General features: G+C 39.7%; 2 protein-coding genes across 2 annotated transcripts; one reads left to right on the plus strand and one right to left on the minus strand.

The window, feature by feature from the left end:
- The first annotated feature begins 33 nt into the window (after positions 1-33).
- LOC5511769 (ribosome biogenesis regulatory protein homolog) lies at positions 34-12,066 on the plus strand. The gene is made up of 13 exons (XM_001632059.3): positions 34-222; positions 385-496; positions 1,656-1,694; positions 1,852-1,902; positions 2,413-2,463; positions 6,391-6,469; positions 7,357-7,464; positions 7,538-7,584; positions 9,400-9,465; positions 9,598-9,642; positions 9,816-9,914; positions 10,296-10,327; positions 11,202-12,066. The coding sequence occupies exons 1-13, from the start codon at positions 71-73 to the stop codon at positions 11,326-11,328; spliced, it is 1,008 nt and encodes a 335-aa protein (XP_001632109.2). The 5' UTR covers positions 34-70; the 3' UTR covers positions 11,329-12,066.
- On the minus strand, positions 11,870-25,043 carry LOC5511738. The gene is made up of 14 exons (XM_032381058.2): positions 24,858-25,043; positions 24,402-24,507; positions 23,169-23,869; positions 22,972-23,007; positions 22,795-22,859; positions 22,226-22,363; positions 21,676-21,778; positions 20,917-20,963; positions 18,569-18,677; positions 17,954-18,066; positions 17,072-17,134; positions 14,366-14,476; positions 13,748-13,840; positions 11,870-12,910 (listed from the first exon to the last, which is right to left on the minus strand). The coding sequence occupies exons 2-14, from the start codon at positions 24,482-24,484 to the stop codon at positions 12,782-12,784; spliced, it is 1,791 nt and encodes a 596-aa protein (XP_032236949.2). The 5' UTR covers positions 24,485-24,507; positions 24,858-25,043; the 3' UTR covers positions 11,870-12,781.
- Between the last annotated feature and the right edge of the window lie 48 nt (positions 25,044-25,091).

Here is a 25,091-nt window from a genome sequence, read left to right on the forward strand (position 1 = left end):
ACCCCCCTTTGGGTTGAATTCTTTTCGATCCCAGGCCCCCGTATCGTGGAGCAAGTGTTTTATTTCCAAAATGGCGGATGGCGTAGTTGATGTGGACGCAGTTTTAAAAGAAGCGAAATCTCGCTTTAAGTCAACTGAAGTTGCAAAAAGCGTTGATCCAGAAGTAGATGTTGGTAATCTTCTTCTCTGTGATCAACAACCTGTTGATTCGATTGAATTCAGGTCAGCCAAAGATGTGTTTATATGTTTTGTATGCACGTGGTTTTAAGTTTAATTACTTGTTTGTGTGAAATTGGATTACTATTTTTGCAGTTATTTTACGTCGTTGCTAGATAATCTCCCATAATCTATGAATCTACACGGTGATGTGTTTTCGTACTCTAGAAAAAAGAAAGAGGATTTTCTGAAGAATCTAGCACGTGAAAACACACAGCTACTTTTCAACGAGATTTGGAAACTTCCTACCGAAAGGTTCGAGGGAGTGATACTCGCTCAGGTGAGATCATCGAAAGAATTTTGAAAAATGTTAAATGTTTATGAACAACGAGTAATGTCATGCACTTATCATCAGCTTGCTGGGCCAGGCACGTTTATCATATGGAAAAATTATAATGTTTGAAGATTCCTTAAGGTAATTCCCTTGAAATAGTTCTACAACCCAGAATTTTTTAAAACTTGGCATAAACAATATTGAAGTTAAGGGCTTTCAAAAAATGTAATAAAAAAATGGGGTTACCGACCTCGTTTTCACAACAGAAGGGCGAAGAGTTGACGCGTTTTTACTGATTGCGCAAGAAAAAATCCCAACTCTTGGTTTTCAAAAAGAGTGCCTATAGTAATTAAGTTCTGTTTGTCGAGCTGCCAAAATCCGATATCTTAAACAATAACCCGTAGTCAGGAAGTAGCTAATGTTCAAAACAAATCACATTTTAAGAGATCGCACTAAAAGACATTGTATTCGCCACTATTCATACGGTAAAAGCGCAATGTGGAAGTATTTTTATAGCTTTTAAGAGAAATAACAAAACTTCTACAACCCAACTTTTTTTCTTCTTTCAGTATATCATTTTTCCGTATATATTTAACTATTTGAGCAAATAAAAAATAGGGGTAACGGACTTCGTTTTTCTGTCAAAGCGATTTTAAGTAAAAAACGCGCGCCTTTTGCTGTGTTTTCTTGTACAACTGTGGCGCGCGCGTGCACTTAATACCGAAAAAATTTGAACAGCGCGCGTCACTATGCGCAGAAGGGGTGTGCAGTGCAATTCAAGGGAATTACCTTAATAAGAAATTATTTTTTTTGCCCCCTATGTGGGGATGCGCATGCACCACCCTGTGTACCCCCTTTTGGGGGTCGACCCTGGGACACCCCTGAGAAACCAAAAGGACATAACACGTTTTTATTTTTGAGAAAGTTTCCCGCAAAATCTAAAAATCTTTGGGGCACACACCCCCAGTTACCCATCCCCTGCTATGTCCATTATCCAGATTGATATAAGTTTCTCTTATTTTCGTGACAATAAGTATCAAACATATAAATGTAAGACAAACTTATATGCTCTGAACGCATAAATTTTAGGAAGAGACAATGCCACAAACAGGTACATTTATATGGCTATGATTTTAAAATGCTGTGATAATGTTTTGTGTTGCAGTTGCCAGCACCGACAACAGTTATACCCAGGGAGAAACCAGTAAGCTACACAGAATCTCATTTGCACATATATAGTGCCTGCTTTTTTACCCTGGTTTGATGCTTAATCTACATATGATTCTACACTCTGGTTTTGTGTGTAGAAGTACCTCTATATACACTGTTTGACTTATTTCATTGAAACTTGTTTTTCACAGGTTCCTAAGCCTAAGCCACTTACAAGATGGGAGGAGTATGCAAAACTAAAGGTACTAAAAGGTTATTTAGCACCAAGCTACATATACCATGTACAATAAGTGGAAAGGAGAAAACAATCATGTAGTTGGAATGTTGTAATTCTTTGGATGACAGACCCTCGGCTTTTGTCAGCAAAATAACAACAAAAAGCAACTTATTCAATACTTATGGATCAGCCACAAAGTTTCTATATCAGAGATGGGCTTATTTTTGTGGAAAGATTTTATTTTTCTTCACTCATAAGTCACTCTCTGGCCACAAGATGTGGAGATTCTTAAAAAAGAAATACAACATGTTTTACGCAATGGATGGGGGCACCTCTTTCTTATGCACCTTACAAAACTGCTGTACGTCTGTTTATCATCAGAATACTGTGCATATTAATGTCAACAAAATCATCACCATCATTGATCAACATCACTCCATGTTCTTTCTTACTTAATCAGCTTGAACTCTCTCAAGCAAAGCATCAAACTCTCATAAACAATGACATCCTGACATTTTTGTAATTCTCTTACCAGGGGATAAAGAAAAAGAAGAGGGAAAGGAAAGTATGGGATGAAGAAAAACAGGTTTGTCAGCGTCTTCACTTAACCTTTCCCATTTTTGTTATCTGTGCTCACAAGAATCAATCGTTTTTATCCCTTTTCTCATCTTCTTAGTTGCAATTTCCCTTTAATTTGAAATATTAATTATATTTTTTAACACTGTCTTTCTCCTCCTTGGATCATTTTTCATATTTGCATGCAACAAACTGAAAAAATCACTCAAAATCAGCACATCTAGTTGATATTTCTGCATTTTGTTAAAGTCCGCTTATGACCAGATTTAGACCTGTATTTTCAAGCTTCTATTAACTTCGAGTCCTTCCTACATCTTCAATGTATACTTCAAGTGCATAATCTATTTAATTAGTGAATTTGGGCGTGTGAATTATGGCATTTAAAACATCGTTTTTACGTCCGCCATTGTTTTGGTGTGATCTCTCTTGAGCCCGCGAAAAGGATGCGGTTTCTCACCTCCTACGTCACATACTCAATACGCTTCGCGAGCTCAGATGCCGCTTCTAGTTGAAAATACTCAAGAATTTCTTTTATCTCGACACTTTCCGAACTAAAGTCTTATGGCTTAGTTAACGAGGCAGCGCAGTATTTTAGAAAGCGAAGAGTTATCCGTCAGCTCTAGTTTTGACTCAGAGTCGGAGCTTCTTGAATCACAACCCGAGCTTTTGGATAGTGAATTTCATGGCTACGACGAAAGTCTCGATCCCGTCCCAAACGGGGAAGAGGCTGCTGAATACGAGCAGCAACTCCACGAGGAGAATGAGCAAGAAGAGGAGCTTCTCCGAAGATTTTCAAGGGAGCAAGATATTTCCACATGGTAGGGATTTTTATATTGTTGTTTTGATGTTTCGTAACGACCGACTGCTCATGGTGATCCAATTTTACCAGGTTCAAGTGCTCGAACTGTTCGCTCAAGTTATTAGTCACAAAGGAAGAATGCCGATGCTGCACAGAGTTTGCAACATGCAGCGAAAAATTACAAGAAGTTGGTTTGGAGGGATGCATTGTTGACCATCCAGGATTCAGTGTGAATTGCCTCAACGAGTGGGTACTACGGACAGCAGCTGTTGGACTAAAAACAAGGAAGAAAAAATCCTATACTTCTGTCAAATCTGCAAAAAATGCATCCGAATCTGAGTAAGTTTCTAAAGATAAAAGATCTATGTAAATATATGCTCCCACTAGCTAACAAAAAAAAAGGAGGGGAGAGGGTTTTAATTTAGGAAAATGAAAAAGCAAGAGATACATAATGTCTTAAATCTGATCAAAAGTCAAACATATTATATTATTTCAGTATTGAAGTCCTAAAACCAAGAAGCTTTTAATGCTGATTAAGCTTATAATTTGAAAGCAAAGCATACAGTATATTTATTAATGCATCTTGACCTCTTTGAATTCACTCCAAAATCCCACACTCATTTCCTATTGTCAAAACTCCAATGCTCCCATTCCAATAACTCATTTTCAGGATGTTATTATTATTTCTTCAGATTTCTGAGGTCTGTGGCCTACAGACAATACGTGCACCTGGTATATGAGTGTGTCGGGTGGTCAAAGAGGGCATCTCTCCCAAGTTGTGTCTACAACAAAATACGGGAAGCATTCCCTAGCAAAACATTTCAATGATTTGAAGAGGATAAGGAGGATGCAAACTCTGAAGACATGGAGTTTGAATAGGATTTTTCTTCCTTGTTTTTATTCCAACAGCTTCTGTGCATAGTAACCACTCGTTGTGACAATCTACACTGAGCCCTGGATGGTCAACAATACATCTCTATAAACCCACATTCTCAATTTGTTTTGCTGTTTTTGCAAGCTCTATGCAGCATTGGTATTCTTCCTTCATGACTAATCTCTTAAGTGAACAAAGCAAGCACTTGCACCTGGTGGAATTGAGCAGTGAAACATATCCTATTTATTTCTCATTAATCAGTTTCCATGTTAGCCAAATTGCTCTGAATTGACAATTGTATGTACATATTTTCAGCTCATTCCATTATGCTGACATAAAAACAGAAATCTTAGATCATTTGTTTATAAATAATGACCCCTCACTGCCCTAATCAACTACATGGAACACATTGGCTCTGGGAGGTATGGTCGTAGCATCTATGGGTGTGTCTTCTGCTAAAGCAGTGGGTCTATGGGGTGAGATCCTTGTGAAGTAATGGTATTGATTAGCGCATCTCCAAGTGGGGCCGGTGGGTCTACCGGGTGGGATTCTTGGAGGTGCAAGTTATCAGTTGACATGTCTCCAACTGGGGCAGGTTGGTCTATGGGGAGGGTTTCTAAGGGGGGGCATGGTTTCAGTTGGTGTGTCTTCAGCTGAGGCGGGTAGGTCCAAGGTAGAGACCGTGGAAGATGTTGTGGCAGATTCACGAGCTCGCACCTAGAAAATAATTAAGGATTGAGTTCAGAAAGCCATCAAAAGAACATACAGTCAGATAGCCAATGTAACACGTGAGAGCGAAAATATGTTTTCTCAAGGATTTCAGACATTTTGAATTAAAATACTTCCTGCTTTTAAAGAACTTCCTGCTTTTAAAAAACCTTTTTTAATTGACTAGAGTAATTTATTATCTAAAAAGAAAAAATATAAGAAAAAAAACAAATATTATTACCATTCCACTGTCACCTGCTGTTGCTAAAAGCTCCTTAATTTCCTGTAATTGGGATATTAAACAGATTATGTAGTGAAAAATTCCGCTTTCTCCAACAGTAATCACGTAATAATAGAAAGATAGAGTGGTTTTCAAAATCCCGTTAAACAAAATTTTTTAATGTAATAGTCAAGCCAGAACAAAAGAGAACAGACATTGGAGTGTATTAGTAGTAAATAAACTAAATAGTACTTCACGGGATTTTGAAAACCACTCTAAGACTGCGAGCTAGCCTACAAGTTAAGTACTTACTTGAATTTTAGAAAGGAAATGTTGGGGATTAGCAATAATATATGCGTGAAATCATTGTAAACATGAGTACAGGGAGAGTTGTAATAAGAAGTGAATGTAAACTATTTGATAAATATCTGTTAAATGCAAAAGAACTGTACCTAAGAAATTATTTAGGCCGGGGAAAGGAATTTCCATGGCAGTTATTTATAAAACTCACCTTTGCTCTTTGACGCAATTCCCGGTCCGATGGTGAAGCAATGGTTTTCTTTGGTTTCCAAATTGTTGGTACGGATCCCTTTATCAAATAGCGCTTTAACTCGGACCCCTCGCCAAAGTGATAGCATTCTCTCTCGAAGTGGTCCGAGCACACAACAAAACGACCCAACGGATTGAAATTCTTCGAGTGGAGTCGTACAAAGCGTATCCACTCCGCCTTTTTTGGACCCGATTTTGGGCTCAAATGAAGGCTTTTCCCTGCTTTAGGATTGTTTTCACAATCCTGAGCAACGCATCGAGATCCGGTCATTTTAAATGCGATAAAAGCGAAAAGTTTTATGAGTTACCTTATGTTTATCTCTTTCGAGTAAGTAAATTAGCCATGTGCTCCAAAAGCGTATTGAGTATGTGACGTCACGTCCTGGTTAGTTTGACATTTTGACAGATGCAAGGTAACCAGGTCAAAGGGACACGGCAAATCAATGGCGGACGTAAACCTACAATATTTAATGAAAATTTCTACATGGTTCCACTATCATTTACAGCAATCTGACTAGACCAGTGCTTAGATTAGGTATCTTGCTTAGGATCTAGCAAATTTACGGCTTTCTAGGCGGTTTGATCATAAGCGAACTTTAATATTATCAAGAGAAATGCACCTAATTGCATAATACACATGAGAAAAAAAATTAAGTTAAAATTAATTACTTAAAACCTCCTTCCCCACCTTAAAAGAAGGTCGCTTCCACTTCTATACTGTATGTGGTCTTAAGGTCAAACTCCCCTCTTTTCTAAAAGCCTTTGACTCTTGATGTTTCTTGTGCAGAAATGGCTTCCCCGGTATGGCTACGAGAGAGGGAATGATAACACCAAAGACTGGTTGGCAGTTGTTCCAGATAATGCAGGTACAATCCCTTGCTACTCTACGTACCTTTGGTTACTTTATCCCAAGCTTACTATGCCAGGGTGCAGACTTGCATATAAACTTTTTCAATGCCACTAAGAAAGTACTTTCATATTGACAGCTAGTGCTGTATATTAGGACAAATCAAATATGGATAGGTCAAAGATTCACTATAATTATTTTGAGCTGCAATAAATTAAAAATATTTGCATTGTCAAGAAATAATAATTGTAATTTTTAATGATGATGATGCAATTTTTTTACTCTTTTCCTTTATTTACATAAAGAAGGTAACTTCCAAAGTATATTTTTACAGTTTAGTTTAGTTTAGTTTATTGGCTTTGTCACACAAACATATACTATGGTTTACAATAGGAAATAAACAAAATAAAGAAAATAAGAAACAATGTGACGGGAGAAAAAAAACAGGGCTGGCCCCAATTGAAATTCTTTCCCAACAAATAACAAACAATAAAAATTCTAAAACGAAAATAAAAATTGAATTACATAAATTTAAGCTCTATGAAATTATGGAGGTTGGTAAAAAGCAAGTTTCTCTAAATAGTGAGTTGTCAGCTGATTTCTGAAAGACGAAAGCGTAGTGCAAGATTTCATGAGTGAAGGAACACTATTCCAAAGTTTGACAGATCTAGGGAAATACGAATTCCTGAAATAATTTTGGTTGTGAGTGGAAAAACAATAAGTTTTTTGTTTGTTTTGTTTTAGAAGGAAAATATATAATCTTGTGAAGTAGATATCCTAATTCAACCCTGAGGTTTTCTTATTAGTTGCCAGTCTTAAGATGTAGTCCATTTTAAATTTTTATATTCTTTACAAGAAATGTGTTTGATGGCATGGTTCAAAATCTAACATGTTAACCCCTTCCAGATCCTTTTGAGGACCAATTTGAGAAGAGACTGGAAAAGAAGAAAGAGCGAATAGCTAAGAATGAGTACCAGAGACTGAGAAACATTGCAAAGCACAAGAAAGTAAAAGGTTTGTATGCATAAGTTTATGACACATTAAAGACTTGATTCACACACACATTATGTTATCCCTTATATTCCAGTGGCTGACAGAAATTTAAAGCCCTCCCTAAAACAAAGTAAAGACCAGGTATGTATGTTTTACCACCAGTTTTTCCAGACAAAAATAAAAGCCACAAGTCACAAGTCTGCCTCTCTGTGTTTCACCTTGTGAGCCACACTTGCCACAAGATATTTTCTGATACAGAAATCCCTCTCTAAGAGGATTATTGGCGGGGATGGTCAGAATTAAGGACCAACATAGCTTAAAATTGTGTGCTTAAATGCCTCTTAATTTAAAGAAGTGTCCTGCAAAATACAATTTCAGGAAGGGAGTTCCACTGACAAGCCTGTACCCAGGATTTTTCATGGAGGGGTGCGAAATTCGAAAAAGTGGACCAATTTTTTCAAGGGGGAGGAAAGGAGTTCTCTGATAAAAATCTAACCACCTCCGAAAGAACAAAAAGGGATTTTTTTTATGCATTTGCAGTATCTCCACAGGACATTTATTGTCGGATTTGGCTACATACTAGAGTGATCTAGCTTATGATTTTTTAGTTTTGACAAATAGCACGTCTATTGACATTCAAAAGTGGACTTTTGGCGGTTGTGTGTGTGTGGGGGGGACATTCGCACCCCCTGCACCCCCTGGGTACGGGCCTGACTGACTTGTAGCTCTTTCTGATTCTGCCTCTGTGTTTCAACTTGTGACTCCAGACTGGTTATCCTTGTATAAGTATACTCTTAGTTTGTTGTGCTAGTGTAACTAGTGTTTTTCTACTGTCTCTGAATTCTACACTTAAACCCTCTGTCAAGGGATGCCATAATGTGGGAATTAGGCGGGGGTGGCTGGAAGACGGAGGAATTGCCTGCAACTATTCCCAGGGGTGCCTTTCCTGTTTGTCACCCCTGAGCTCTTGACCCAACTAAATACACAAAGTTACAAAGGAATTGTAAATTAACACATACATGCATATCTCAAATACTCTATCCTAAGTCAATGTTCTTTTAAAATTTGGCACAAAATCTCGCATTAACGCCGCATTGTCACCAGTTTACTTCCGATCGATTACCTCATAATATCCGATGATTTTTTAACGGAAAACGCGAAAAATATTTCAAAATATTGAAAGCAGTGTGTCTATTGGAAGTTCTTTTGAGGATGTGATTGATAATTTTGAGCGGATGGCCTGTTCAATATTTCGGATTCTAATAGATTCTTTTGTCTTTTAACGGTTGAGGTTTCCGTCGGACCTCCGGAAGTAAACTGGTGACAATGCGGCTTTAAAGGTAGGGTAATACGAGCAGGAAAATCATACAACTTTTGTGGCAGCACTGCTGCGAAAAAAGTTGGTTAGTGAAGTTGCACGTCTTACTACAGGTGAACCAACTTTTGACGCAGCAATTTTTTGGTTGCAATTTTGCTGCATAAAGAACAAGTTTGCTGCAGAAAGTAGAAGATGGTTCTACTTTTTGCAGCAAAACTCGGAGAGGTTTGTGACCTCAAGCATACGCAAGCAGTTGCATTAGCGTTTGTGATTGGTTGAATGAAAGTCACACATCAGAGCAAAAAATGGTGGATCAACAGCAAGAACCAGTCTATCCTTCGCTGCAACAAAAGTTCGCTCGCCAGTAGAAAAATGTGCAACATTGCTTTTGAATGATTTTTGCATATGCTTCCACAAAAGTTGCATAATTTAACTGCTCGTATTAGCGTACCTTAAAATATGTTTTGTTTACAGACAGATGAACACAAAGAAGTTTGGCTCTTAACTTTGACATATCCTAGATAGCCTTTCTTATGAAACATACTATCCCATTTACTTAGGTTGTCTATGAGAGAGTTAAGGTTTTTTTTTTATGAGGGTTAGCTGTGTTATTTACACCCATACATAATCTCCAACAGATCATGGCAGCTATTGGTGCAACTCGTAAAGCCACTGCATCGGTTGGAAAATTTACAGAAAAATTGGTAAGTTCAGTTTTTAGACAAAATGTTCAATTTCGTGATAAGTGACACAAAAAAGTGACACAAAAAAAGTTTTTTCACCTTGTATCACCACTGCTGCTTTAACCTAATATTTAAATGCGTGTTTTGTTTAAGGCAAAAGAAAAAGTACCAAAGAAGGCTGAGGGAAGAAAAAGAAAGGTTTGGACGAGTGTTATTTCTTCTACTGGTATCTCAAAGAGGGGTTTGAGGATGTGTCCTCCATTCCTTTTGATTTTTAAAAAACATCAAAGATGCAGTGTTTTCATTCACGTTGTAGACTTTAAGAAGACAAGACAATTTATTTATAAATCTCGTAAATTATCTCGTTTCAGTTTGATGCTGTTGCAGGGGAATATTCTTCGGAGAAAACCAAAACCCTCGAAGTGGTTGAAAAAATGCTGAAGAAGGGCCCAGTGCTTGACATTAACAAAGTAAGTATGTTTTTATTTCAGGAAAACAAATGTTTAAACAGATTTGGATGTGTGCAGTAGAGATGGCTGCACATTATTCTAGGTATTCTCTTTTGTGTAGTATTGGGCTACCTGTAGTAGCAGAGGGACTGGGGGCGAGTAAGATGGCGGCCTCCTAGAGCGATTGGACTACGATTGTATGGTAGCACCTTAGAGTATCTTAGACACAATAAACGTCTTACTACATTTTGTTTTATATGCAGTATAAAGAAGGCTAATGTAAAACATATATTTTTTTTTAAATTAAAACATCCATTTTCAAGAACTTCAGAACTGTCTCGGTATTACTTTGTTGTTTACATGATATAAGAGGATAATTGTGTTATTGTGTATTTTCTTCAGGCCGTCAGTAAAGTGTCTGCCGAACAGCCCAGGTAATAAAAATGAAACTAAGCAAAAATAGCCAGAAATGTGAGAATCCTTTAAACAGGAGGTTCAGCTATATAATGGAAAGCTCCTCCCACTCCCGGGCTTGAATTTGCAATTATAATCAGAACACTGCCAAGCTAGTAGTCACAAATTATAAGTCTTCTGTAAAATTGCTTATCTCTGAGCTTAAGTCGGTTGGAATAAAACTATTTTTGCACTGGCAACAAGACAGTTATTGATTGATAAATTAGCGATTTGTTGACCACTCACGTTTTTGGTGAAAAATTAATTTGCACTATCCATAATCTAACGCATGTGCAAAAAATAATTTTCGCGTTGTGATAAAAATGCCCGAATTTCAGCTTAATAAAGCATTATTTTACTACAAGGGGCCGACCATTTGACTTTTGAGGGGGCGGGGCTTTAATATCCTACACCAATTGGTGGACGAAAAAAATATCCTGCATCGGTAAAAAAAAATTGCACGCCAAATATCCTGCGCACCCAAAAAAGCCCCCCTCCCCCCTCAAAAGTCGAATGGTCGGCCCCTATATAAGAATATTTTAGGTGGACAAGTCTAGGGATTCTATTTAAATTGGATTAGAATATGAAATTTGAATTTAGCGCTCAGATTGATAACTGATTGTCCTTGAGCAAGGGGATGGGAAGAGCTTTCCCTTTTATAGCGGAACCTCGTGTTTAAAAGCAGTTTAAAGGACTATTTTGGGCTATTTTGTGTGTATGTGTGTTGGGGGACGGGGGGCTAAGCCTTAGTTATTTTTTTATTCACTAGTAGGGGGAGCTGGGATGGGGGCTTAGATATCGTACAAAAGAAAATAGTTCGGTCGTAAAGTCTTTTCACCGTTAATGTTATTCCAGAGCAAACTTTTCCGCAAAGAAAACTGGAGGGAAGAAAAAAGGCGGGAAAGGCCGGCCACTGTCAACACAGAAGAAAGGCAAGGCTCGACAAGGTGGAGGAAAAGGCGGGAAAAAACCTCGGAAATGATAAGAAATTCATATTAGATTGTTGTAATGATTGGCATCGACCTACGAGGATGAACAAATAGGAAGGCTTAATCCAGATAGCAATGGAAAGACTGGATCAAACAACCAATACGAAGAAACACAGGGCTGTCTTCCAGTCTCCCGGGTTTGATCAAACAAAGAATGGAATCTTTGGTCATCAGTGGAGAGAATTCAAAAAGTAAATTTAAAATTCTGTCAATTCAGAAGTCATAATTTATTCAATCTTGTCTGGTACTCGATCTGTCTGACTTCTCTGCTTCTTGGTCCTTTTTGTGATTTTATTAAAAAAGCTAGAGTCGCGAGAGAAAACAGCAGGAGTGACACTATTTGCGGGGGGAGGGGCAGGATCGAAGCCAGGAAAATCGATGGGAAAGATATGGGATCCAGCTGCATACTACAGAAACATTTTTGCATAACGCCAACTGTGTACCAGACAGGGAAACGGTACTGAACTGGTAGTCTACTTGAACAATTTAGGGTTATTTTGTATTAGTTGTGAACATAAACAAGATGGGAGAGCAACGGATCCCAAATGCTTTTTATTTGAACTATCTTTTATATGCCACAGAACTTTATACAATCATTTATCAATACTATTATAGAATAGTTTATCACTTTACCTATAATTTTTCTGTACAATGTTTGTGATGGAGTGAACCATTGCTTCTTTTTTCGGGAGGTATTTTAAAATATAAATAACGATATGACTACTATGAAACCTGCATTGATTTGAATGCGATAGTACGACCCACATGATATTACATCGTAACTCAAAGGATTGATTTGTACAAAATATACTTTAGTGGTTCAAAAACTTCCACAAACTCGAATATAAACATTTTATTTTATTTTGCTGCATTATGTGTAGCATTTCGCGATGTCTTTAGAGCGCGATGATAAATATCGCAGACATGATAACACAAAACCTTACACTCTAGAAATTGTATTGACATAAATATTAAAGCCCCATTGTCACCAGTTTACTTCCGGTAGATTACGTTACAATTTCCGATGATTTAACGGAAACTCGAAAAATATTTCAAAATATTGAAAGCAGTGTGTATATTGCAAGTTTCTTCGAGGATGTGATTGATAATTTAGAGCGGATGGCATGTTAAATATCTCGGATTTTAATAGATTCTTTTGTCTTTTAACGGTTGAGGTTTGCGTCGGACCTCCGGAAGTGAACTGGTGACAATGCGGCTTTAATGCTATATCTAGGTGCGCCATCAGGATTGTGGGATAGTTTGGCAAATGACCCAAACCCATACCCCTTATGGAACCAGTCTTGGTCGTTTTAAAAATGAAACACAAATCAACTCATTACCGTAAACAACATAGTTCTGCAATCTCCCCCCTCGGAGCTTCGCAGTACACGTGTTTTAATTGACGATGACACACAACACGGTTGTCTATTAAGGAGGACTACATAGCTAGGGTCTTGTCGTGGGCGGCAGGTCACCATGGACACGAAGGCGGTAGATGCAGGTGTGAGTAGCCTGGCCGTGGTTACTCAGCACACGCAGCTCCACGTAACGGAACACGGCATCAGACGGGGTTCCCTGTGGTAGCAGCGAACGACGGCGGTGAGAAAAGGAACTTAACCTGTATGTTTAGTTGACTATGTCAATTGAACCTCCCTTAACCGACTCGCTTGCTAAATAGTCTTTTATGTCTCTCATTGTCTATTTGTAACTCGAACCTCGTAAAAAAGGCGGAATATATGTCACAACAGGCGTTTGCATTACTACGTGGCATTGTGACCCCACATAAAGTCTTCAATTATCTTCTGTTACGTACTTCAATAGATTTAGCTTTCGCTAATGTCTAAGCAGCTACAGAGGAAGGTCTAACACCTGCGTATATGGCCAGGGGCCATACACGTCCCTCAAATGTGTTGACTCACAGCCGGCAAATATTCAGTCTTCAGCTTAGTCCCGTAGGCGTTTTATTCAGAATGCCTGTGGATGGCGGAGGGGCTGGGGAAAGGGGAGGGTTTCCGGCGACGTCAGTACATAAACCACAGGGAACCCGAATATATTTTAAGGACTATGCCCCGTGCATTGTCAAGTTTAATCACGCTTACTGTCGAATCCGTTGTATCGCGACGCCGCATTTTCAAAACATCGATTTGTTTTTGTCTTTTGGGATGTTTCGCCAGTCAAATTATTCTAAGCCAATCAGATTCTTGCCATCTCTCGCCTACTGCAGTTGCCTGGCTTTCTGTCGCGACACTGTCTGGATTTCGTCCAGAGGAAAGCCAGGGAAGTGCACAAAGCGAGACTCTGATTGGCTCAGAATGGTTCTACTGATGGAACAGAAAACCAAAACAAATCGTGTTTTGAAAACGCGGGTCGCGATACAACGGATTCGACAGTAATTTCTTGGACTATGCTTACCTTGACTTGGAAGGTCTGCAGGGATTTGCCCTCTTTCTTGTACGTGAAGTTACCGAGCATCACCTTCTCAGTGCCCTCGGGATCCGCCCAACCCTGCGACAAACATCGAGGTCAATCGACCGACCAGCATACTGCCCACTGGCGAACGACAAAATCGAAAATATTCGTACGAATACACCTGTTTCATATAAGGTTACGCATGGAGAATGCATGTGTCGTAACCCGCAGTGTTAAAAATGGCAGATATCAAACACTTAAGGAAATAAGCGTATGGTTCTCTATACATTCACATGGCGACGACTCAATTTTGCTTTCATCTGGGTAGCGTTAAAGAATGCCAATCACGCCGCCACTTTAAGCTCCCGCTCAATGACAAGTCACACAAAGCATTCATTTCCATCGGCTAATTCAAGAAAGTAGCCAAGATATTTTCAATCAAATATCGTCAATAACACATCAGACTTTATTCGCAGATTGTTATTTAGAAGTTTCCTTGCGAATAAACCGTTGTATTTTCAATTATTAGAAATGTCCCGTTATCCCGCTAAAATATAGGCGAAGTTTGCTAATACGCAAGCGTCAGCTTTCGGGTAATCACAACATACTATTTGTACTGACCCACACGGAGAAGTCCTTGGGCGCGGTAGGGATTTTTCCTTGGCCATTCGTGGAGAGGGAGGACGGAATGTGTTCCAACGTGAACATTGTAGGGATGATTGCCCTCGACAGCTAGAAACAACAATACATTACCACTTCTGCTATTGCATTCTACTCGAGATTACATCGACGTTGGAAGCCAAGAAAGACGAGTGGACATTTAAAGCCGCATTTTCACAAGTTTACTTCCGGAGGTCCGACGGAAACCTCAACCGTTAAAAAACAAAAGAATCTATTAGAATCCGAGATATTAAACAGGCCATCCGCTCTAAATTATCAATCACATCCTCAAAGAAACTTCCAATAAACACACTGCCTTCAATATTTTGAAATATTTTTCGCGTTTTCCGTTAAAAATCATCGGAGATTGTTACATAATCGACCGGAAGTAAACTGATGACAATGCGGCTTTAAACAAGTATAAAACAATGGTGACGTTATAATTATAAAAAGTGAGTCGCTTAGTTATATCCCATTTCTCTATACCTATGGAGCTCCGCCTGCGGCAGCGCTGGTTCCGCTATAAAACAATGGTGTCGTTGTGATTTGGAAACCCACAGACAAGCTATGGTTTGCAAACGGCTAATTGCGAATAAAAAAGTTGATACCGCTGCTTTGGATGTATAATTTGTCGTACCAATGCAACCTTGGGTGAAAGCGAGGCAATAAGATGGAGTGATGGGAGGGGGTGAAAGCGAGGCAATAAGATGGAGTGATGGGAGGGGTTGAGATGCAGGTGCGGGGTGAAAGCGAGGCAATAAGATGGAGCGATGGGAGGGGTTGAGATGCAGGTGCGGGGTGAAAGCGAGGCAATAAGATGGAGTGATGGGAGGGGGTGAAAGCGAGGCAATAAGATGGAGGGGTTGAGATGCAGGTGCGGGGTGAAAGCGAGGCAATAAGATGGAGTAATTGGAGGGGGTGAAAGAGAGGTAATGAGATGGAGTGAAGGGAGGGGGTGAAAGCGAGGCAATAAGATGGAGTGATGGGAGGGGGTGAAAGCGAGGCAATAAGATGGAGTGATGGGAGGGGTTGAGATGCAGGTGCGGGGTGAAAGCGAGGCAATAAGATGGAGTGATTGGAGGGGGTGAAAGCGAGGTAATGAGATGGAGTGATGGGAGGGGGTGAATACAAGGCAATAAGATGGAGTGATGGGAGGGGGTGAAAGGAAGGCAATAAGATGGAGTGATGGGAAGGGGTGAATACGAGGCAATAAGATGGAGTGATGGGAGGGGGTGAAAGCGAGGCAATAAGATGGAGTGATGGGAGGGGTTGAGATGCAGGTAAGGGGTGAAAGCGAGGCAATAAGATGGAGCGATGGGAGGGGTTGAGATGCAGGTGCGGGGTGAAAGCGAGGCAATAAGATGGAGTGATGGGAGGGGGTGAAAGCGAGGCAATAAGATGGAGGGGTTGAGATGCAGGTGCGGGGTGAAAGCGAGGCAATAAGATGGAGTAATTGGAGGGGGTGAAAGAGAGGTAATGAGATGGAGTGATGGGAGGGGGTGAAAGCGAGGCAATAAGATGGAGTGATGGGAGGGGGTGAAAGCGAGGCAATAAGATGGAGTGATGGGAGGGGTTGAGATGCAGGTGCGGGGTGAAAGCGAGGCAATAAGATGGAGTGATTGGAGGGGGTGAAAGCGAGGTAATGAGATGGAGTGATGGGAGGGGGTGAATACAAGGCAATAAGATGGAGTGATGGGAGGGGGTGAAAGGAAGGCAATAAGATGGAGTGATGGGAAGGGGTGAATACGAGGCAATAAGATGGAGTGATGGGAGGGGGTGAAAGCGAGGCAATAAGATGGAGTGGTGGGAGGGGTTGAGATGCAGGTGCGGGGTGAAAGCGAGGCAATAAGATGGAGTGATTGGAGGGGGTGAAAGCGAGGTAATGAGATGGAGTGATGGGAGGGGGTGAATACGAGGCAATAAGATGGAGTGATGGGAGGGGGTGAAAGCGAGGCAATAAGATGGAGTGATGGGAGGGGTTGAGATGCAGGTGAGGGGTGAAAGCGAGGCAATGAGATGGAGTGATGGGAGGGGGTGAAAGCGAGGCAATGAGATGGAGTGATGGGAGGGGTTGAGTTGCAGGTGCGGGGTGAAAGGCTGAGAGTACGGGTAAGATCAAAGAAAGATTAGACAGCGATAAATGACAAGAACGATAAAAATGCACATCTGTGAAGAAATGTGAAGGTGTATACTAGACATGTGAGTATGGCATGTTTCAAAGGGCTCGTTGGAACGTTCAGCAACCTTTTGTGTGTTCTAGCACAAGCGAGGCAATGAGATGGAGTGATGGGAGGGGGTGAAAGCGAGGCAATGAGATGGAGTGATGGGAGGGGTTGAGTTGCAGGTGCGGGGTGAAAGGCTGAGAGTACGGGTAAGATCAAAGAAAGATTAGACAGCGATAAATGACAAGAACGATAAAAATGCACATCTGTGAAGAAATGTGAAGGTGTATACTAGACATGTGAGTATGGCATGTTTCAAAGGGCTCGTTGGAACGTTCAGCAACCTTTCGTGTGTTCTAGCACAAGGTCAATAACCTGGAGGTAAGTATATCTACTAGTCGCCAGATGTTCATGAGGGAAAGTTCATGAGTAGAGTGACCCTTCTTTTTGTAGACAAAGCCAGCAAAATGTGGGTAAGGTATTTATTCCTTGTTTGTTTTTTTACCTTGATAACAACGTAGCCTTGTTGTCCTTGAAACGCCCAGCATTGACCTGGCTTATTGTCAGGCTAGAAAAAAAAATAAAATAAAATAGAGCCCGGCATTGACCTGGCTTATTGTCAGGCTAGAAAAAAAAATTAGAGCCCGGCATTGACCTGGCTTATTGTCAGGCTAGGAAAAAAAGATAGAGCCCGGCATTGACCTGGCTTATTGTCAGGCTAGAAAAAAAATAGAGCCCGACATTTATTGAATACTAAGCGCAAAGAGTAAAATGTGCAATCATTATTCTTCGTTCGAGTTTGGTTTAGACCCCAAGGCACATCTAAAATACGTACTTCTCACAATTCGAAAACAAAAGCGCGTAATCATTGAAACCGGGGTTCGTTTCTAATTTCTGCACTACTCATTGTTTGACACAATTCCATTACGCACGTTCTTTTCGTATTTTTGCATTACTATTTTTTTCACAATCCTGTTTTGATGACGTTCGTTCGTTTGAAATTTCTTCATTTCTCATTGTTTTCTCACAATTTTATTATTGATCACGCACATTCGTTTCTAATTTCTGCATTACTCATTGTTTTCTCACTATCTACTAATTGATTACGAGCTTTCGTTTCTAATTTGTGCGCATTACTAATTGTTTTCTCACATTCTCTCATTGATTACGCGCGTTCGTTTCTAATTTGCGCGCATTACTAATTGTTTTCTCACATTCTCTCATTGATTTCGCGCGTTCATTTCAAATTTGCGCGCATTACTAATTGTTTTCTCACAATACACTAATTGATTAAGCACGTTCGTTTCTAGCTCGCGCACATTTATCATTGTTTTCTCACAATCATCTCATTGATTACGTTTTTTTTCTATTGCGCTTGCCTTTTTACCTGTATGATAACCCGAGGAGAAACTGTGTCATACCAGAAACTGAGGCCAAACCACCCTCGCTCAGTGCCAGTGTTGAAAGTCGTCGAGTGATGGGGGAAGTGAATAGCTCCACCTAGAAAATAAGTCACCTTTGTAGCATTTATTTTACATAAATTATTCGCCCTGTATCTTAAATATTAAGATTTGTGGGGTTAAGAGGTTGGATTCACTGCAGAGACATCGAAAGCTTATAAACTTAAGAAACAGCCAGTCTTGCCACCGCAAAAGACACGATAGACAGGAGATCAGGGTTGTCACATGTTATTAGGGACCATAAGATTTACCACAGAGGGGAGTCTATGAAGGTGCACAAGAAAATTCCTAACACACTATAACCTTTTTTTTTTAGTGTGTGGACTGTCGGTCAAGCCTGCATTTTTTCAGGGCTCTGGAGGGGTACAATAGGGCAGGATTCACATCGAGTTTTAGGCCAGATAACGGTGTGATTATGGGAGAATAGGAAAGGAAACAGGGTTTGTGGTTTACAAAGAGCAACCAGGAAGACAGGATTGGCGATTAAAAGTGCCCTGGAAAACAAGAACAAGACCCCATCCCCTTTGGAAGCCTATTTTTACCATCTGACTCAAGTGCATAGTCAGGGATTCCCAGTTTGTCGGCACTGTACTTGTCCAGAGCCGCCTCCATGTTGTCCCTTAGCATCTTCTCCAGCATGAGTTTAAGGGTCTATATAAAATGCATTATTTATTAGCACAAGTAGACATATGACGATGGGTGTGTGTGGTGATTGGGGGATGTTACTCATCAGCAAATGGGGGAAGGCAGGTGAATTGTCTTAGAGATTCTGAAATTTCATTCCTGGAAAAACCCTGGTTCCAGATCTTTGAATTTCTCTCAGTTACTGACAAGCCAAGCCGAGGGCTGCAATAATTCCCTTTTTGGCACTGGATGACTGATATCAATGATAGAAACTTGCCCCTTCCCTCCCACTCTGACCCCTAAAAAACCTAGCTGACTTTCTAACACTTCCCCGAGTATCATACCATCCTCAACATATAAGATGCTGATGGCTTTCGTTTGTAAGGCCGATACACAATAAATAGAATGTTCAGCAAGAAATTTCCCTTCACTTAGTATCGATGTACTATTTAAAACACGAGCAGTAGTAGCAGTGTTTTATCGGGTATAAAATTTCGTGCCAGATAAAACACATGACGCGAATGTTAAGTGCGACTGGGAAGCCATTTCCAGCATTTGGTGCTTAAGTCCAGTGGTCCAGTTTCACTGTTACGATTAACTCATCCAATTTCAATAGGCGCTTTGACCAATCGAGGTGGAAACACAAAGTCTATGTTCATCAGGGAATCAAAGCTGGTCCATCTGTGAATTAAAAATATACTCAAGAGCACTCAATGCTTAAAATAGTACTTCATTGATTAGATGAAAAGTCGAAAGTATGCATGTTGCGTTCCTGGGAATCCAGATAACTACAGTAGACACAGAGTAGACAATGAGACAAATTTTGTTGAAATGAAATGAATTCAGGCGTTCCTCGAGCATGTTGAGTTCACAACAACATGCCTCCGAAGTCGCAGTTTATAACGCCAAACTCCAGAGACTGAAGATCAAAAATACCTTGGAAGACTGTGTAATCCAAAGTCGATCAGAAATTACACGAAATGGCAAATAGTAAGAGAAAATAAGGATCCGGCAAAGAACAGCATAGCGCTGTTTTGTAATTGATTTAGAGAAAGTGCAAGGATTTGAAACTGGTTCGGACACGTGAATTTTACCACCAGTTATATCGCTGGGGACTTGCCTATGTAAAAGCCTACTAACGTCTGTAAAGAGGGTCATCCGATTGGTCGATCACCTATTGAATATGGATGAACAGTGAATGAACCCAGTACCGAAATCTTGAATGGCTTCCCAGTCACATCATGTACTGTCTTTACTGTGGTTTTCCATTATCTAACTAACAATTAATTCCAGTTATCATGAAAAGATATGGGAACCAATCTCGGATCAGGCTCGAATTTGTGTCAGTATTGTTCAATCAAAAAGAATGAGTAAATAACAGCTACTTTCTTTGCCTCTACCCTTAGATTCTCTATTTGTATTGCCCCAAAATAAAAATAGTAATTCCACCATGAGTCGCTCTGAACTCAGTGAGCCAGGATCTTTACCATAAGTGTCCAGCTAGGCTTAAGCCTTGTCTGCTTTGGTAGAATACTACTCGCCTGCAGTATGGTTAATCATACTAATCAATATTATTTATATCAGTTAGACCTATTATCAGACTTTATGTGATTATAAATAATAAAACTCAGGTGTAATTACATATGACATGGCAATTTACAAGGCCATTATCTGGAAAACATTAAATTTCCTGACCGCAACTGGCATGCTGAGCCATTGTCATTGTATCAACATCAAAGTTATTTGATTCGTAATTATATGGTTGCTGGTAGAGATGTGCATTTTTATCTTGGCTATGGGCCTAATTGCACTAGGAGGACAAAGTTTGTCTGGCTGGGATGACAAACAGCCAGCCAAATTTTGTCCTGGCCTTCGCACTAAGAGGTCAAACAAAAAGCTGAATGCGACCCAAACGTCATTCAAAATTAGACTTGGATTTCTCACACGAAAAAGCCAAGTTGCAAAATTTTTTTACGTTTGATCACAATGCTTCCTTGGAATATTTTTGCACAACTCATCGCCTTATTACTGGTAGTAAATTCACTATGAATATCAAGAACAACAACTTCTGCTCAAGTAAAGCTTGGTGTTGTGTGGCCAACAACTGATTTTTTTTTGTTAGAGTTCTTTTTACATACGTTTGTCCATTTTATTTTTATCCGAACTTGAAAAAAAACCACTAGCCCAACCCTTACATATATATTGTATGTCCATTTTATTCAGACACGCACACACACATGTGCGCTGCGCATGCTACACACAATACCTCTTTGGTCATTGGCTGCTGAGTATCCACTGCTTCTTCAGTCTCGTCTGGTGACAAAAATAACAACATTGATTATTCACAGCTCAACAAACAAAATACTTCACTCCTAGCATACAGTAAACGGTGTAAAAACAGTCTACCATTATTGCAGCCTCTGAGAGATGGAATCAGCCAAGTCATTTTCACTCCTCTTGACATGCTTGTCAGCCACAGAAAATCTCAAGGCTTGAGAATTATTTTGGTGGGGAGGGGTATACTATTTTTTAGGGGAGGGGTGGGCTTTACCCTCACAGGGGGATCAAAAGCTAAATGGCTTTCCTGCTATTATATTGAGCCAATCAGTAGATGTTTGCCATTAAAATATCTGTAACGCACAATTTTCGATAAATGGCGCTGCACAAGAAATTATTTTTCATTACTGATAGAAAAGAGCAAAATGCACAAGGAATTCAGGGATTTCATTAACATTCAGAGTAGGTGGTGGAGATTGATAAATAGGGGGTGGAAGTCATCTCATCTTTTTAGTTCAAATAAAACTTAAGTCAACTTTAAAAAAAAGTAGCCAGCGCTTGGTGGAAAATAGCTGGCCACCAGGGCCTAATGAAACCCTTAAAATTATTATTTTTCATTACAGATGGAAAATAGTGAATAAAAAGCGGGAGATTTCGTGCTCAACGTGGGAGAACAGGTCCAAAATCTTAAGACTCCCCCCAAAGGTGGGCCAGTTGACCGGTACGTGGTTATTAGGTTATGACTCACTTTTGATGACTGTTTGCCGCAGGCCACTGACTTGAGCTGATAATTGTTCTAGCTTCTCCTGAAGTTCACGCAGGTTGCTATCCATCTTATCCTCTGCATCATCCTGGTGAGTTGGGATTTTTAGAACCGACAGTTGTGACTCAATACTATGGATCTCTCTGAATTATGGCATCGCAGGCCTTACCCAGAGCAAAATTCAATAGTCTACTGATATCTTTTATATACCGCAAAGCAGGAAATCCTAGAAATAATCTGGAGCATGGTTATTAGCATGAGAGGTTACAATTTGCCATTTCCCAAATAATTGGGTTCCTGTGGAATAAAAGTGTTAGGCCTTGCCAGGCCAGACTTTGCGTGTATTCAATTTCTGGTGTTTTTTGTGACTGTTTACAAAGTTAGCAATTCAAATCCTTTTCAACATAATTTTTAGCTTCAAGCTACATTAATCAAATAAAACCACAAACTACGAAAGCCTTTTTGCTCTCAAATTACACTGAATCTAGCCATGATTCAAGCACAGGGTGTGTGGATCTGGTTACAGAATACTCACCTCTGTAATCTTAATGTTCAGTCCCTTGAAGAGAGCAGCGTCATGGGGGCAAGGCTGAAACACACTAGAGATGGCTACCATGGCAACCAAGACTGCCATACAGGTTAGCACACACCAGGGACTGCAGGAACACCAGGCCTGGAAAGAAACAAATAGAATGCTGACATGAAAGAGGTAGACACATGTAAGGAGGAGTTGATGAATAATGCACAACACTCTTACTATACATGAAAAGAATGAAATGAATCAACACAAAGGTTGAAATGGTATGCTTAAAAAACAGGGTTTAGCTGACGTTTCGAGAATTCACCCTTTGCTGGAGCAAAAATATAACAGTAAAAAAGGAAAAACATAGCATTTTTTCAACTTTGTGCTGATTCCTTTTCCTGATTTCACCACACCTGCACATACCGCCTAAATATTATAAGCTTTTTCTGGTCATAAGCATGAAAATAGTTTGGAATTAAAGTTTGCAGAGGGTTACTCTAGATGATTTTGAAATATTGAAGGAATACAATTGCAAGAAATTGTTGAGCTTATCTGTGACATCTGAAAGTTCATGTGCTTACTTTTGGTCGAGCTGCTATAGTGACATTGTTGTTTGTGTCACCATCAACACAGATCTCATCGTCAGCTGAAATAACACATATACATTCCCTTAACTGCACAAAAGTAAAATGAGTAATTTAATTTTACAGGAAAAAGATGGACAGAATAACATTCGCTTTATATCATACATTACTCACTTGATGATAAGGCTGGCTCATTGTTTCCATCGAGGCCTATAAGGTAACAAATTGTATAATTTAAAAAAGGAAACGCAGAAGAATGTAACTCTTCTTGCATGTGCACTTGCAGGGTATGTCACCAATTTCCCAAAAGGCAAAAACAATTTGGTGGCCTTGATAGTATTCCTTTTTAAAACAACTCTAGAAGAACTTACCAAAAAGGTGTTTAGGTACATCTCTACGTCCAGTAGAGTCCACAACATCATCATATTGGAGCATTGCCTTTACATGATCGACATCATCTTCTGGTTCCTTTTTTATGCCCAATGGGCGTGTCCGTGCAGAGGTTCTTGTTCTGGGGGTTCTTCGTCCTTCATGAGGTGTCATTAAACGTGCTTTACTTCTTGTTTCCATGTCTTCTTCTTCACAGCACTCCAAACTACACTGGCTTCTTGAGCGATTTGGTCTGAGGCTTCTTCTGGGTTCTGCAGCACTTTGTAAATGATCCCTTTTATTGGATGAAATGCTTGTATACAAATCTGTAGTTTGCGAAGATGGGTGGCTGGTGCTGTCTTCCTGGTAAAGACTGCTGAGTAAGGTTTTGCGGGTTTGTGTTTGTACCTCAACGGATTCTTTGATAGGCGTTGTCTTTTTCGTTAGGTATTGTGGGCTGGTTGTCGTCCCTAAAGCACTAAGAGAGACTTTTGGATATTTAATATTTGGAAGGGCTGGCTCTGACTTAGAAATTCTTGGCTTGAAGGGTTGTAGTTTAACTGCTCTGATCGATATGTTAGGCTGGACTTCTGGTTTTGAGATTTGATGGGGTAACAGAGTTTTCGTTTGAGCGATGTCGCCAAAACCGCGACTCGAGCTCAAATCTGCTTTGACCACTCGACTTGAACTAGCTTGATTATTACTTGGAAAAAAATATATATAAAAGGGATGTCAGGCTTTCTTATAATGAATCAAAATATCTATTTGCTTATCATAATCAGCGTTATTTTTCGTGACATTTGTTTTCTTTCTTCAACTGAAAATGGAACTGACTTGAAAAAAAACAAGAACCTGAACAAAATGATTAAGTATAACCATGCTAGCCACAACGATGATGAAGCCTCGAAACAGTTTGGGTTATAGGTTAGCTTAAGTTTTTTTTATTCTTACAAAGCATACAATAACTTATCGGTTTTCGGGAACTTTTGTTGTGGGATGCACATTATGTTGAATTGCGCCGCGCAAATGCAAACGATGTTCTTTTAATTCAGAAGCTAGACGCATAATAACGTAAGCCTTTTAACAGGAGATTTATATAACTATAAGGGACAAGGAAACATAATTATTATTTGTTTATAAAGCGTAAAATGAAATATAAAGTCAACTATCATTTTAAGCGCGCTGGCTCACAACATACAAGAACGAAGTGGCATCATTTCAAAATCAATGCTTACCTTTCGCTCGCCTTGTTTGAAGGTATTGGTTCCACATTCTCGGCTACTATCGAACGCCTAGCTTTTGTTTTCTTTGGTGGCATTTTTCAAATAACGACGAATAATCCTATAGTCCAAAACAAAAGGGCGGTCATTTCCTAAACAAAAGGGCGTTCATGTCATGTTGTCGTTACATCGCGCGTAAATGCGATTTTTAAATCAGCCTCGAGATGATGCAGACAATCTGCTTACTCGTGGAGGGGGTGGAAGAAACATTTTTATCTGGCATTTTTTTTTCAATTTCTGAAACGCAAAATTCGAGTTTTTCGATATAAGCATAGCTTTAAGTGTCATTCCTTTTTTTTTTGGTTTGACACAATCGTTTTCTGTACCTTCTCATCAAGAAAACAAAATCAATTTTTTTTCAAATACGGCTAGGAAACCAATAGCAACAGGGAGCCCGCAAAGATAACAAACCCGACAATGAACTTTAGCCTTGGCCGTTGTTGTACCGTCTGCAGCTTGGCTCTGGTGATGAAAAACTGAAAAACTATTAAAGTACAGGGTTACAGGTAAAAATAGACACCGGCTATCTAGAAAATCTATGCAAATGATTTTGACCTGCATTTTACTATATAAACAGTTTTCGTTCGTCTACACCTGCAAAGAAAATTAATCACAAATTTTTGATTTATTTACAAAGGCGGCAAC

This window comes from Nematostella vectensis, chromosome 12 (genome assembly GCF_932526225.1).
Source record: "Nematostella vectensis chromosome 12, jaNemVect1.1, whole genome shotgun sequence".
Classification (NCBI taxonomy): Eukaryota; Metazoa; Cnidaria; class Anthozoa; order Actiniaria; family Edwardsiidae; genus Nematostella; species Nematostella vectensis.

Bases quoted from the DNA above. Each gene is read 5' to 3' on its own strand.
- LOC5511769 (XM_001632059.3), top strand. From the start codon at position 71: ATGGCGGATGGCGTAGTTGATGTGGACGCAGTTTTAAAAGAAGCGAAA. The intron at 1,903-2,412 runs GTACTAAAAGGT...TTCTCTTACCAG, and splicing joins AGGAGTATGCAAAACTAAAG to GGGATAAAGAAAAAGAAGAG. The intron at 7,465-7,537 runs GTTTGTATGCAT...CTTATATTCCAG, and splicing joins AAAGCACAAGAAAGTAAAAG to TGGCTGACAGAAATTTAAAG.
- LOC5511738 (XM_032381058.2), bottom strand. From the start codon at position 24,484: ATGCCACCAAAGAAAACAAAAGCTAGGCGTTCGATAGTAGCCGAGAAT. The intron at 23,870-24,401 runs GTAAGCATTGAT...TTTTTTTCCAAG, and splicing joins TCAAACAAGGCGAGCGAAAG to TAATAATCAAGCTAGTTCAA. The intron at 14,477-17,071 runs GTAAAAAAACAA...TGTTGTTTCTAG, and splicing joins AAGGCTACGTTGTTATCAAG to CTGTCGAGGGCAATCATCCC.